Consider the following 14,879-nt stretch of genomic DNA (forward strand, 5'->3'; position numbering starts at 1 on the left):
GGGAAATTGTTGCCATTTTCCTCTGGGTTTATACAAGGGTATGGAGGTTTTGAAACTGGGGGTTGAATAGTTGGCACTTCCAAGATGAGCAGGATCCAAGGAGTCAGCAGCATTCTTGGAGAGAGGGGGCCAATGAAATAAAGAGCTTTCACACACTGTAAATTCCTGAATCTGCCCATGCCTTCTCTCCTTCCAATGTGCACCCTACAGAGCGCATGCCCGTTGCCATAGAGGACTCACAAACAGACGCACTCGAGTATGCAAGAGAGGTGAGTTTGGTATTAGGTTACCATTAAAACTGAATTAAACGTGCATAATGTAATAGGTATACAGTATTTTGTAATTCGCACGAACACCCACACATACAGGTGAGAGGAGATGCGAAACTGAGTAACAGGATACACACTTACGACTAGCCAAGCATTATCGTGGGAGTGGCGACTCAAACACCGAGCAAGACAAACAAAACGTCAAACTGGTTTCCTCCTCGAGATCAAGTGACACATGACACGTTACCTGTAGACGTTAGGGCAATTCGGATGGTCTGTATTTCTTTTTATTAATTGGACAAAGTAACATGTATTTTTTTTTATCAGCAAGACTATGGTAAACGGTTATTATACTGTAGTTTTTCCTGATTAAACCGTGGAAGACGTGAAAAGCATAGGACAATCATTGCAACTGCGCGCTGATTGGAAAGTTGGCTATCGCAGCAGGTGCAGCCACCAAACCGGTGAGTCGTTTGCAAGTAATTTATATATATTTTTTACCTGACCATGAACTAAATGTCAGTTAAAGTCTAAAATGTAGGTTTAAATTAGACCTGTATACTGAACAAAAATATTAACTCAAAATGCAACAACTTCAAAGGTTTTACAGAGTTACAGTTCCTATAAGGAAATCAGTCAATTGAAATAAATTAATTAGGCCATAATCTATGGATTTCACATGACTGGGAATACAGATATGCATCTGGTGGTCACAGGTATCTTTAAAAAAGGGCGTGGATCAGACAGTATCTGGTGTGACCACCATTTTCCTTATGCAGCAAGACACATCTTCACATAGAGTTGATCAGGCTGTTGATTGTGGCATGTAGAATCTTGTCCCACTCTTCTTCAATGGTGGTACGAAGTTGCTGGATATTGGTAGGAACTGGAACACGCTGTTGGACACTTCGACCCAGAGCATCCCAAACACGCTCAATGGGTGACATGTCTGGTGAGTATGCAGGCCATGGAAAAACTGGGACATTTTCAGCTTCCAGGAAATGTGTATAGATCCTTGCGATATGTGGCTGGGCATTATCATGCTGAAACATGAGGTGATGGCGGCGGATGAATGGCATGACAATGGGCCTCGATCTTGTCACGGTATCTCTGTGCATTCAAATTGCCATTGATAAAAATGCAATTGTGTTTGTTGTCCGTAGCTTATGCCTGCCCATACCATAACCCAACCGCCAGCATGGGGCACTCTGTTCACAACGTTGACATCAGCAAACCACTCCCCCACACGACGCCATACACCTGGCAGCAGTTGGACTTACTGCCACATTTTCTAAAACAATGTTGGAGGCGACGTATGGTAGAGAAATGAACATTCAATTATCTGTCAACAGCTTGGGTGGACAGTCCTACAGTCAGCATGCCAATTGCGTGCTCCCTAAAAACTTGAGACATCTGTGGTATTGTGTTGTGTGATAAAACTGCACATTTTAGAGTGGCCTTTTATTGTCCCCAGCACAAGGTGTAATGTTCATGCTGTTTAATCAGCATCTTGATATGCCACATCTGCCAGGTGGATTGATTATCTTGGCAGAAGAAATGCTCACTGAAAGTGGATGTAAACAAAATTGTGAACAACATTTTAGAGAAATAAGCTTTTTGTGCATATGGAACGTTTCTGGGATCTGTTATTTCAGCTCATGGAACCAACACTTTACATGTTGCATTTATATTTTTGTTCAGTGTATTTTCAATGTGTGGCCTAGTTTATTTAGTCATGGGACATTCAAGGCATCTAGCCAGGTTCTCCAATCATTTTGTAGCAGCCTACCAAGGGGACCATACTTTTCTAAAATGGGTTGGAAATTATATTTATTTCATCACCATGGTTCGTTTGACACAATTTAAATATTCAAATGACACCATTATCAGACATGATAACATCTATCAGTACGACGACACATCTGTATCACAGGCAGCCTACTGTATTTACCGTATAACCAGGGAAGCATTGTTTTTAAACATCTCAAATTGACTGAAATATATCTTAAAGAACAAATGAACTGGGACAATGTAGTTTGGTTTATTCAAACTGTGTTAACATTGACAGAAACATGACGTGTTTCTCCCCATCCTTTCCGAAGCACTTCATGACTCAAACTCATGCCTGGTTGGTCTGTAAGAACTTAGGTAATGATTAAAGGTAGACATATCTCAGAGGTATATCAAGTGTGTTTGCATACTTTCAAGTTAAGTATTAGGTGGGTCACAGGAGTCATAAAAACTTCCCAATTGATGGCACTGATGGATGGGACGTTGGGGATGGGAGCTTTCTTCATGAGCCACAAATGTTTGAAGTTTAAAAAAAGGACAGTGAAAAGAGGAACAGGGCCAACAGGAAAGCTCAAGATATATATATACATATATATGGTTATATGGACATAAGGTCACAAACATTTTCAGCATGGTTGTACGTATGGTCCTAATAGGCCTATGGAACTCCAGGTAATAAGCCTAACCTTTAATTAGGCAGATAAGTCATTGATACAATGACTTCAAAGGATGCTGGGTAGTACAACACATTGTGCATGTGAAGCAACTGTGTAAGAACATTGGAGTGCATTAGAGCACCTTGAATGTAAAGCTGGATGAAGAGACACAGTTGAAGTCGGAGGTTTACATACACTTAGGTTGGTGTCATTAAAATTCGTTTTTCAACCACTCCACAAATTTCTTGTTAAAAAACTATAGTTTTGGCAAGTCAGTTAGGACATCTACTTTGTGCATGACGCAAGTAATTTTTCCAACAATTGTTTACAGACAGATTATTTCACTTAATTCACTGTATCACAATTCCCGTGGGTCAGAAGTTTACATACACTAAGTTGACTGTGCCTTTAAACAGCTTGGAAAATGTCAGAAACTGATGTCATGGCTTTAGAAGTTCCTGATAGGCTAATTGACATCATTTGAGTCAATTGGAGGTGTACCTGTGGATGTATTTCAAGGCCTACCTCTGCTTGACATCATGGGAAAATCAAAAGAAATCAGCTAAGACCTCAGAAAGAATTGTAGACCTCCACAAGTCTGGTTAATCCTTGGGAGCAATTTCCAAACGCCTGACGGTACCACGTTCATCTGTACAAACAATAATACGCAAGTATAAACACCATGGGACCACGCAGCTGTCATAACGCTCAGGAAGGAGACACATTCTGTCTCCTAGAAATTAACGTACTTTGGTGCGAAAATTGCAAATCAATCCCAGAACAACAGCTAAGGACCTTGTGAAGATGCTGGAGGAAACGGGTACAAAAGTATCTATATCCACAGTAAAACGAGCCCTATATCAACATAACCTGAGAGGCCGCTCAGCAAGGAAGAAGCCACTGCTCCAAAACCGCCATAAAAAAGCCAGACTACGGTTTGCAACTGCACATGGGGACAAATATCGTACTTTTTGGAGAAATGTCCTCTGGTCTGATGAAACAAAAATATAACTGTTTGGCCATAATGACCATGGTAATGTTTAGATGCAAAGAGGCCTACAAACCTGACTGAGTTACACCAGCTCTGTCAGGAGGAATGGGCCAAAATTCACCTAACTTATTGTGGACGCTCGTGGAAGGCTACACGAAATGCTTGACCCAAGTTAAACAATTTAAAGGCAATGCTACTAAATACTAATTGTGTGTATGTAAACTTCTGACCCACTGGGAACGTGATGAAAGAAATAAAATCTGAAATAAATCATTCTCTCTACTATTATTCTGACATTTCACATTCTTAAAATAAAGTGGTGATCCTAACTGACCTAAGACAGGGAATTGTTACTAGGATTAAATGTCAGGAATTGGGAAAAACTGAGTTTAATTTAGTTGGCTAAGGTGTATGTGAACTTCCGACTTCAACTGTACATGTTTGAGGGCTTGAAGAGCGAATGACACGTTCTTTAGAAAGAAACTTGACATGCCTGTTGTTTCACCTCCAACTGTTTACATTCCTGGACATTCCTGGAGTCCTGTCTATGGTTAGAGATGAGGAATGTGAACAATGGAGGAAGGGGAGTAGAGATCTAAGGGGGAGGGAAGGAGAGAGATGGTATATGGAGAGGGGAGAGACAGTAGATGGCCAGTCATTCAATTCAGTCCTCATGTCTTAAAGCAGATATCCACAGACTTCCAGTCATCGTGGTAATGCTAGTTAGCATTGGCTCCTGAAACTACCTCTAACTTCCTTAATAATGGACAGAGACATAAAAATGGTATCCACAAGTTCATCTGACTCTGGGGAAGTAGGTCCCAAAGTATCCCTTTAAGACCTTTTGGTTTGACGAAAGAAAAACAGTTTTCTCACACGTTGTGGAAAAGGCAGATGAATTAAGAGGAATGTGAGAAATGGAAGAGAGCAAAAAATATAAATAGGGAGAAGAAGACAAGGCAGCTAGGCACAGAGGTACAGTGACATTGTTACCTACCTTTAGCCTATACAGAGGGAGGCACCTGGGGTTGAAGAGGCGCTGTTGCGGCTTCTCCACCACACTGTCTGTGTGGTTGGACCATTTCAGTTTGTCCGTGATGTGTACGCCAAGGAAGTTAACGTTCCACCTTCTCCACTGCTGTCCCGTCGGTGTGGATAGGGGGGTGCTCCCTCTGCTGTTTCCTGAAGTCCATGATCATCTCCTTTGTTTTGTTGACGTTGAGTGAGAGGTTGTTTTCCTGACACCACACTCCGAGTGTCCTCACCTCCTCCCTGTAGGCTGTCTTGTCGTTGTTGGTAGTCAAGCCTACTACTGTTGTGTCATCTGCAAACTTAAAAATGTAAGTTGCATGGCCACGTAGTCATGGGTGAACAGGTAGTACAGGAGGGGGCTGAGCATGCATCCTTGTGGGGCCCCAGTGTTGAGGATCAGCGACGTGGAGATGTTGTTTCCTACCTTCACCACCTGGGGGTGTCCCGTCAGGAAGTCCAGGACCCAATTGCACAGGGCGGAGTTCAGACTCTGGGCCTCCAAACTTAATGATGAACTTGGAGGGTACTATGGTGTTGATGCGGCTAGGGATGCCATCTGGGCCGGCAGCCTTGCGAGGGTTAACACGTTTAAATGCCTTACTCAAATCGGCCACAGAGAAATCAAATTGATTTATATAGCTCTTCTTACATCAGCTGATATCTCAAAGTGCTGTACAGAAACCCAGCCTAAAACCCCAAACAGCAAGCAATGCAGGTGTAGAAGCACGGTGGCTAGGAAAAACTCCCTAGAAAGGCCAAAACCTAGGAAGAAACCTAGAGAGGAACCAGGCTATGAGGGGTGGCCAGTCCTCTTCTGGCTGTGCCGGGTGGAGATTATAACAGAACATGGCCAAGATGTTCAAATGTTCATAAATGACCAGCATGGTCAAATAATAGTAATCGCAGTAGTTGTCGAGGGTGCAGCAAGTCAGCACCTCAGGAGTAAATGTCATTTGGCTTTTCATAGCCGATCATTGAGAGTATCTCTACCGCTCCTGCTGTCTCTAGAGAGTTGAAAACAGCAGGTCTGGGACAGGTAGCACGTCCGGTGAACAGGTTAGGGTTCCATAGCCGCAGGCAGAACAGTTGAAACTGGAGCAGCAGCACGGCCAGGTGGACTGGGGACAGCAAGGAGTCATCATGCCAGTAGCAGTGATCCAGTGTTTTTCCAGCGCGAGTGCTACAGTCAATATGCTGCTAGAATTTAGATAGCCTTGTTCTCAAATTAGCTTTTTTAATATCACTAGTTCTAATAAATGCAACCTCAGGATATATGGTTTCCAGTTTGCATAAAGTCCAGTAAAGTTCCTTGAGGGCCGTTGTGGTATCTGCTTGAGGGGGATATACTAAACGGTCGGCATTTGATTGTGAGGAATTATTGGTCAGGTGAACAAAAGGACTTGAGTTCCTGTACGTTGTAACAATTCCACCATGAGTCGTTAATCATGAAACATTCACCCCCACCCTCACGTGAGTGTGTGATTGAGGGTGGTCCTCAGTGTGGGGCAGTGGTGAAAAAGTACTCAATTGTCATACTTGACTAAAAGTAAAGATACCGTAATAGACAATGACTCAAGTAAAAGTGAAAGTCACCCAGTGAAATACTACTTGAGTAAAAGTCTAAAAGTATTGGGTTTTAAATATACTTAAGTTCCAAAAGTAAATGTAATTGCTAAAATATACTTAGGTATAAATAGTTTCAAATTCCTTATATTTACCAAACCAGAAGTCACAATTTATTTTGTATTTTTTTGTATTTAAGGATAGCCATGGGCACGCTCCAACACTCAGACATAATTTACAAACTAAACGTTTGTGTTTAGTGAGTCCGTCAGATTAGAGGCAGAAGGAATGACCAGGAATGTTCTCTTGATAAGTGTTTGAATTGGACCATTTTCCTGTCCTGCTAAGCATTCAAATTGTAACCAGTAGTTTGGGGTGTCAAGGAAAATGCATGGAGTAAAATGTACAATATTTTCTTTAGGAATGTAGTGAAGTAAAAGTACAAGTTGTCAAAAATATAAATAGTAAAGTACAGATACCCCAAAAGGTACTTTACACCACTGGTGTTGGGGTGTGGTACTGTACCATGCAGGGCTGGAGTCTGTATCAGTGTTATCTAAACCTCATTACATGAAGCATGATATACTACACATAGTTGAAGGAATTCATTAAGTATACCACCTCCCTACTACTCTCTTGTCTCTTGGCATGCAGCACACACACACCACCCGGTAAGGATTCCATTTTTAAATGTTTCATTTTTCTGTCGTCAAAAGGAGGCCTATAGATTGTGATGTCGATGACCTTGACAAGACATCACCTTTTAGAGGTTGCTGTGACTACATTATTCAATGGGCTCTGAGCACAGTCCTACTCTCATACATATGGTATGGATTCCATCTTGTATTTGTTTATGCTCAGCTAGAATAAAGAAGAAACAGACCAGGAAGTAGGCAACAATTCCAGGCGTTTGACACACTGCTGTTCATTTGGTTCCCAATGCAGATCATCTTAATGATTCTTCAGGTCTTTATCCTTCTTCATCTCATTCTAGGTGTTTAGGACAGTGATGTCAATGAGAGTGTGGCATCTATGAATCAAACTTTTCACATTGTTCTTGTAAAATACAGAAGGTTGAAACAGGATGTGGCTGCATTTGTGCTTTCACCTTTTCTCTGAAGTGCGCTAGTTGCGATATCTTTTTGCTTTGACGTGACCTCATCTTGTTTCCATGACAGCATAACAAGCCCAACATGCAAACCACCTAGAATGAGTTAACAATTTAGGAGCAACTTGAACTTTTGAACTCCTCAAAATCTAACATGTACTAAATTGTCATTATAATCTAATAGTTGATTCTGTAGCTGCCATGAGGTGTATTTTGTAAATAATGAATTGCAGTGAAAGTATGAATAAAGGCCTTCACATAACATCTGTCCATTCTCTCCCTCTCACCCTTCCTCTTTCTCTCCCTCTCACCCTTCCTCTCCCTCACCCTTCCTCCCCCTCTCTGCCAGATGATCGCCACACCTCCTCACTCCCCTCGTCTCCCAGGCTCCCCGTCAAATCTGGGAGGACACTGCGTCCCCTGTCCGGCCCCCCCACCCTCCTCCCCTTGCCCCTCCCCTCCCTCCTCTCCCTCCTCTGGAGGGGTCACACTACGTCGGACCCCCCCCTCCTCCTGTCTTACACACACTCTGGACCACCTCCGCAGGCACAGCTGGCAGCCTGGAGCAATGATGTATGGCTGCCCCCCACAGTACCAGCAACGCAGGTAGGGGGCGCACTAACGACCAATACTTACTAGTCCAGTGGTCAACAACCCGCTTTAGGTACCCGTAGACACAGATCTAGGATCAGCTTACCTTTCCCAAATCCTAACCTTTATCATTAGGGCGGGGAAACCCAAGGCTGACGTCACATCAGTGTTGAGGGTAAAAGCTGACAAGATGGTGCCGACAGAGAAGGGCGACATCTTACGAGTTCCAACTCAACTTTGCTATATAGTGACTTTCAAAGTGTTTATCGTGACCATTTTTGTACAGAAAGTTCATACTATTATTACATATGACCGCCAACCACTTCTGGACATCAGTTACTCACACACACTGCATTGACACTCCCACACACATTCACATACACTATTCACATACACTACACACACACACACGCAAACTCACACACACTTTTACACACATAATTTGCTGCTGCTACTCTCTTCTTTATGTTACTCTTATTATTATCTATCCTGATAACTAGTCATTTTACCCTGCCTTCATGTACATATTTACCTCAAATAACTCGTACCTTTAAACTGCATCGTTGGGAAGGGCTCGTAAACAAGCATTTCACGGTAAAGTCTACACCAGTTGTATTTGGTGCATGTGACAAACAAAATTGGATTTAGATTTTATTTGAGAGTGAGATAGTGATTTGAGGTAAATGCACAGCTTGCAACTCAACCATGTTCCTGGAGGGCTGCGGGAATCTGGGAGTGAACTGTGTAGGAGTATGCTTGCTATGTTCTAATATTTGTTTTAGGGATTGGCTGATCTAAGACCAGTGCTACCAGTATATAACTTCCCACACATATAGTCAATGCTGTTGTTATCTCTGGCATTCCTGCTCTAACTGCTGGAGTTCTTATCAGTGCTGTTTTAGCTGGCCCTCTCCTACTCTCTTATTTGCTCATCTCTTCTGCTTTTAATTCACTGAGCATGGCAATGTTCTTTCTCTTTTCCTGTAGCTTGTCCCTCTCTCTCTCTCTCTCTCTCTCTCTCTCTCGCTCTCTCTTTATCTATCATTCTTTTTTTCCACCCATTTATCCAAGATGTTGGCTATAATTTGTTAATTTTTTATAAATATAAATAAATAAATTCACTAACCCTTCCACCCCTCCCCTAATTGGAGTAAACGAATGAACAACAACACTTAGGCTTCTACTTCCCGCTTATACATACTATCATACTATATAAATGTTACGGACACAATCAATTTTACAATAGTTATCTTTTGATTGTTTTTACTCCTTTCTTTCCTCTACCCCTCCCATCTATTTCTGAACACCATCCAGTTTGATTTCTATTTGCCTTATATTTGTAACTGTGCTGTTTCACAAAAGTTCTGAACCTATATACACTACCGTTCAAAAGTTTGGGGTCACTTAGAAATGTCCTTGTTTTTTGATTGTTTTTACTCCTGTCATTCCGCCAGTTGTGTTGCTTCTTTAAGCAGGACCGTTTTCAGCTGTGCTAACATAATTGCAAAAGGGTTTTCTCATGATCAATTAGCCTTTTAAAATGATAAACTTGGATTAGCTAACACAGCATGGCATTGGAACACAGGAATGATGGTTGCTGATAATGGGTCTCTGTAAGCCTATGTAGATATTCCATTAAAAATCAGACGTTTCCAGCTACAATAGTTGTTTACAACATTAACACTGTATTTCTGATCAATTTGATGTTATTTTAATGGACAAAAAAAAAGTGCTTTTCTTTCAAAAACAAGGACATTTCTAAGTGACCCCAAACTTTTGAATGGCAGTGTACATTTTACAGACACAGGCTACAATTTGGTTTCCATTGTCTTTTTCCTGACATCTGACATGCAAATGGCTTTTTAACAATCTTTTGGAGAGAAAGCAGGAGAGGGGGAGGGAGACAAAGCAGAAGTATAAGTGCAGCCGCCAGCGAATAAAGTCAGGTCATCAACACAACGTACTCTCAAAAACAAGAAGAGAGTGAAATCACTAAGCTACAGCCTCACACACACACACACACACACACACACACACACACACACACACACACACACACACACACACACACACACACACACACACACACACACACACACACACACACACACACACACACACACACACACACAAGCAGGATGACTGACTGCTGCTTTCTCCACTAGACCTCTACTCCTCTCCTCTCTACTCACTACTCTACTGTGACACTACCCTCTCTCTCCCCCTCCCTCCCTCCCTCTCTCCCTCTCTCCCCCAGTGTGAGTCTGGAGGGTTTTGACCCAGAAGAGATGGAGCGGGTGCTCCTTGGAGCCCTGGAGGGGTCCAGCAGAGGGGGGCGGGACCCTCGCCGAGCCCCCATCACCTCCTTTGGCCAAGAGCTGGGCTCCCTGCTGTCACTCACGGAGGAGGAGGTGGGCTGCCAGACCCCGGTCTTCTCCCCATTGGAGGTGAAGCTAAGTCCAGACTGATGGGATTGAAGCATCATATGTGTGTGTGTGCACACGTGTTTGAGTGTGTGATAAATATAATTTGCATTAATGAAGATGGAACTTGAGATAAAGTAACCTTATTTAGAGCACAGACAGTAACACACACACACAGTCACATGCACACATGTCTCCTGCAAGCATTGGCAAGCACGTCTTGGGTTATTTTGTTGCAAATACACACAGCCTCTCACTGATGCTCTTGTCTTTGTTTATTATGGAAAGAGCCGTTTATACACTCAAGTCATACACTCTCTATCTCTCCCTCCTCTCTCTCTTGCTCTCTCCCCTCTATCTCTTCCTCTCTCTATCTCTCTCTCTCTCTCTCTGACACACTGTGGCCCTTGTCTCTTGTCTGTGGTGTGTTAGGAGCAGTCGTCTCAGCTGCAGGGCTTCAGTGCCTCCGCTCCCTCCCTGTGTGCCAGTCCCAGTCTGCGCCAGATACCCAATGCCAACCTCCACCCTCCAACCCACACAAACACTGATACACACTCTCCGACACCTTACACATACCCCTACACACACTCACAAAACCACCAGCATCATCGTCATCAACCTTGCCATCGCTCCTACTCAAACTCCAATTCCATCTCCCAATGCCACTACCAAGGTAGGACAGTAGGACTCTTCATTTGTGAGTGTGTGGAGACTCTCCTGACTGTTTGAAGGGCAGATATTATTGTGCGTGTGTGTGTGTGTGTGTTCCTATCTGTGTGCAGCTATGCGGAAGTCTTCTTCCTGTGTTTGTTCTCACTGGGGGCTGCTGCTGCCGTCGTTAGCCACGGAACAGAAAGCGCTGTGTTCTCAGGCTCTCCTATCTCCTCTCTCGCTCTCTCCATTTCACCTTTTGCATGTTCACTATTCATCCTTTCATTCCAAAGGCATCAGCAGAGATCGTTTTAATCACGCCTTGATGGTGTTAAATCAACTGTCTCGTGTGGTTTCATCCTTGTCTTTCTTCATGCATTTGTTAACTCTTGGTCACAGCCATCGTTTGGATTAAACGTGTTTGCCAAGAACCTGCAGAGCAGAGAGAGAGGTTTGTCACTTATCAGGCGATGCACTTCAATCTATCTGGGATCTTAGGTCTATGTATGTATGTATGTATGTATGTATGTATGTATGTATGTATGCATGTATGGAGGGACGGTTTTGAGGTAATGGGATGACTAAGTTTGTTTCTGCTTTCTGCCTCTCTCTTCCTCTCTGTATCTATCTGTCTTTCACTTTCACTCTCTTTGTCTCTCTCTCTTTCTCTCTGTCTGTCTGTCTCATCTCTCTCTCTCTCTCCTCTCTCTCTCTCTCTCTCTCTCTCTCTCTCTCTCTCTCTCTCTCTCTCTCTCTCTCTCTCTCTCTCTCTCTCTCTCTCTCTCTCTCTCTCTCTCTCTCTCAGAGTCTTCCCTGGGCTCTGTATTTGGGGGTTCCACACAGAGGTGAGTTGTCTCTCTCTCTCTTCCTGATGACCTGTGTTCACTAACAACCTTATAGAGCACATGATCTCATCTGTGACTGACTGCTTTTTGACTCACATCCCCATAGTAACACACATTTTCCTCTAAGCTAGGCTGAATGCAAACTCAGTCTTATGGAAGGATGTTTCTCTTCACCTCTTTCTCAGTGTGGATGCGGAGCTTGGTGAGCTGTGGGGGCAAGAAGAGAGGCAGCGGCTGTGCGAAGAGAGAGAGAGGCGGAGGGAGGAGAGAAGGACGGAGGGACTGAGGGGTGCTCCCCCCGGGGAGGAGAGGGGGGAGAAGACGGGAAGCCCTCTGGGACGCACCTTCAGCTTCCTGCGCAAGATGGCTAGCCAACGCAAGGTGAGAGAGTGAGAAAGAGGAGAGTGTGGGTTTGTGTTTCAGAATGTCTGTGTCTCTCTGTGGTTGTGGGTGCATGTGGATGTGACCCTGTCACAGCTGTCACTATGCAGTAAAGTACTTGAGTAGAGTGCAGGACCGTCTCTAAGGACAGAGAGTTGGAGTTTGGTAGTAGGCTAGCTTCCCCTGCAGTGTCGATTCACCTGTGAACCACCTCCGGTAACAGTTTTGGCAAACATATGCAGTTTGCCAAGAATAACACAATGTTACAGCAATGATATGCAGTTGATGTCGGAAGTTTACATACACTTAGGTTGGAGTCATTAAAACTCATTTTTAAACCACTACACTTTAGGTGAACAAACTATAGTTTTGGTAAGTCGGTTAGGACATCTACTTTGTGCATGACACAAATAATTTTTCCAGCAATTGTTTACAGACAGATTATTTCACTTATAATTCACTGTATCACAATTCCAGTGGGTCAGAAGTTTACATACACTAAGTTGACTGTGCCTTTAAACAGCTTGGAAAATTCCAGATAATTATGTCATGGCTTTAGAAGTTTCTGATAGGCTAATTGACATAATTTGAGTCAATTGGAGGTGTACCTGTGTATGTATTTCAAGGCCTACCTTCAAACTCAGTGCCTCTTTGCTTGACATCATGGGAAAATCAAAAGAAATCAGTCAAGACCTCAGAAAAAATTGTAGACCTCCATAAGTCTGGTTCATCCTTGTGAGCAATTTCCAAATGCCTGAAGGTACCACGTTCATCTGTACGCACAATAGTACTTAAGTATAAACACCATGGGACCATGTAGCCATCATACCGCCCAGGAAGGAGACTCGTTCTGTCTCCTAGAGATTAACGTACTTTGGTGTGAAAAGTGCAAATCAATCCCAGAACAACAGCAAAGGACCATGTGAAGATGCTGGAGGAAACAAAAAGTATCTATACAAAAGTATCTATATCCACAATAAAACAAGTCCTATATCGACATAACCTGAAAGGCCGCTCATCAAGGAAGAAGCCACTGCTCCAAAACCGCCATAAAAAAGCCAGACTACGGTTTGCAACTGCACATGGGGACAAAGATCGTACTTTTTTGGAGAAATGTCCTCTGGTCTGATGAAACAAAAATATAACTGTTTGGCCATAATGAACATTGTTATGTTTGGAGGAAAAGGGAGAGGCTTGCAAGCCGAAGAACACCATTCCAACCGTTAAGCACGGGGGTGGCAGCATCATGTTGTGGGGGTGCTTTGCTGCAGGAGGGACTGATGTACTTCACAAAATAAATGGAATCATGAGTAAGGAAAATTACGTGGATATATTGAAGCAACATCTCAAGACATCAGTCAGGAAGTTAAAGCTTGGTCGCAAATGGGTCTTCCAAATGGACAATGACCCCAAGCATACTTCCAAAGTTGTGGCAAAATGGCTTAAAGACAACAAAGTCAAGGTATTGGAGTGGCCATCACAAAGCCCTGACCTCAATCCTATACAGAATTTGTGGGCAGAACTGAAAAAGCGTGTGCGAGCAAGGAAGCCTACAAACCTGACTCAGTTCCACCAGCTCTGTCAGGAGGAATGAGCCAAAATTCACCTAACTTATTGTGGGAAGCTTGTGGAAGGCTACCCAAAACCTTTAACCTAATTTAAACAATTTAAAAGGCAATGCTACCAAATACTAATTGAGTGTATGTAAACTTCTGACCCACTGGGAATGTGATGAAAGAAATAAAATCTGAAATAAATCATTCTCTCTCCTATTATTCTGACATTTCACATTCTTAAAATAAAGTGGTGATCCTAACTGACCTAAAACAAGGAATTTTTGCTAGGATTAAATCTCAGGAATTGTGAAACACCTGAGCCAAAAACATTTAAACTCAGTTTATGTAAAACTTCGGTCTTCAACTGTATGTACAACAATGTTGTCAAAGCAGTAACCACAACAGTATTATTCATTATGTTGGGCGAGGCGCTCTCTCTTGTGCTGCTTAGATTATTAATGACGATATCTGGCTGAATTACAACAGGATCTTTTTTTTCTTCTTTTTTTTTCTTGAACCTTTTACTGAACTGGGCAAGTCAGTTAAGAACACATTATTATTTACAATGACGGCCTAGGAACAGTGGGTTAACGACAGATTTGTACCTTGTCAGCTCAGAGATTCGATCTAGCAACTTTCGGTTACTGGCCCAGCGCTCTAAACAATACCTGCCGCCCCACCTCTAGATTTCTTGAAGAACATTTTTAAGTGTTTGTTCTAGTGGGTTGGCAGTGTTTACTGTGTGTGTGTGTGTGTGTTGTAATGACAAACAAACACAATCTTTAAACAGCAGGGGGAGACTCTGTTCTGTGAGTTCAATATGAGAAGTGAAGTGAAATAAGCAGCACTGTGGCCCTCAGCAGGATGATGTATGGCCAAGTTGATGATTTAGGCATTCCACACTTGAACTGAACTTGGGTACAGCTGGTGTTCTTGTATGTGTGTTATTTGTGTCCTACTAATCTCTGGTGGACAGACGGACGTCTCATAACTAGCATCAAGCTTCTGATGCAATTACGCAA

General features: G+C 42.9%; 1 protein-coding gene across 4 annotated transcripts in view; it reads left to right on the plus strand.

Annotated features, from left to right (window-relative positions):
- Positions 1-112: 112 nt before the first annotated feature.
- arhgef2 (rho/rac guanine nucleotide exchange factor (GEF) 2) overlaps positions 113-14,879 on the plus strand; it is a 54,961-nt gene continuing 40,194 nt past the window's right edge. Inside the window, exons 1-6 of one of the 4 annotated variants that reach the window (XM_090228778.1) lie at positions 113-269; positions 7,760-8,016; positions 10,259-10,448; positions 10,857-11,097; positions 11,881-11,920; positions 12,106-12,301. In XM_090228778.1, coding sequence (XP_090084904.1) covers positions 216-269; positions 7,760-8,016; positions 10,259-10,448; positions 10,857-11,097; positions 11,881-11,920; positions 12,106-12,301 — 978 coding nt within the window. In that variant the 5' untranslated portion in view covers positions 113-215. Of the gene's footprint in view, positions 270-380; positions 734-7,759; positions 8,017-10,258; positions 10,449-10,856; positions 11,098-11,216; positions 11,527-11,880; positions 11,921-12,105; positions 12,302-14,879 lie in introns of those variants that run through there. The other 3 variants (XM_090228788.1, XM_036971927.2, XM_021593382.3) reach the window with 3 other exon arrangements.

This window comes from Oncorhynchus mykiss, chromosome 3, assembly GCF_057628025.1.
Source record: "Oncorhynchus mykiss isolate SJ-2025 chromosome 3, ASM5762802v1, whole genome shotgun sequence".
In the NCBI taxonomy this organism is placed as follows: domain Eukaryota; kingdom Metazoa; phylum Chordata; class Actinopteri; order Salmoniformes; family Salmonidae; genus Oncorhynchus; species Oncorhynchus mykiss.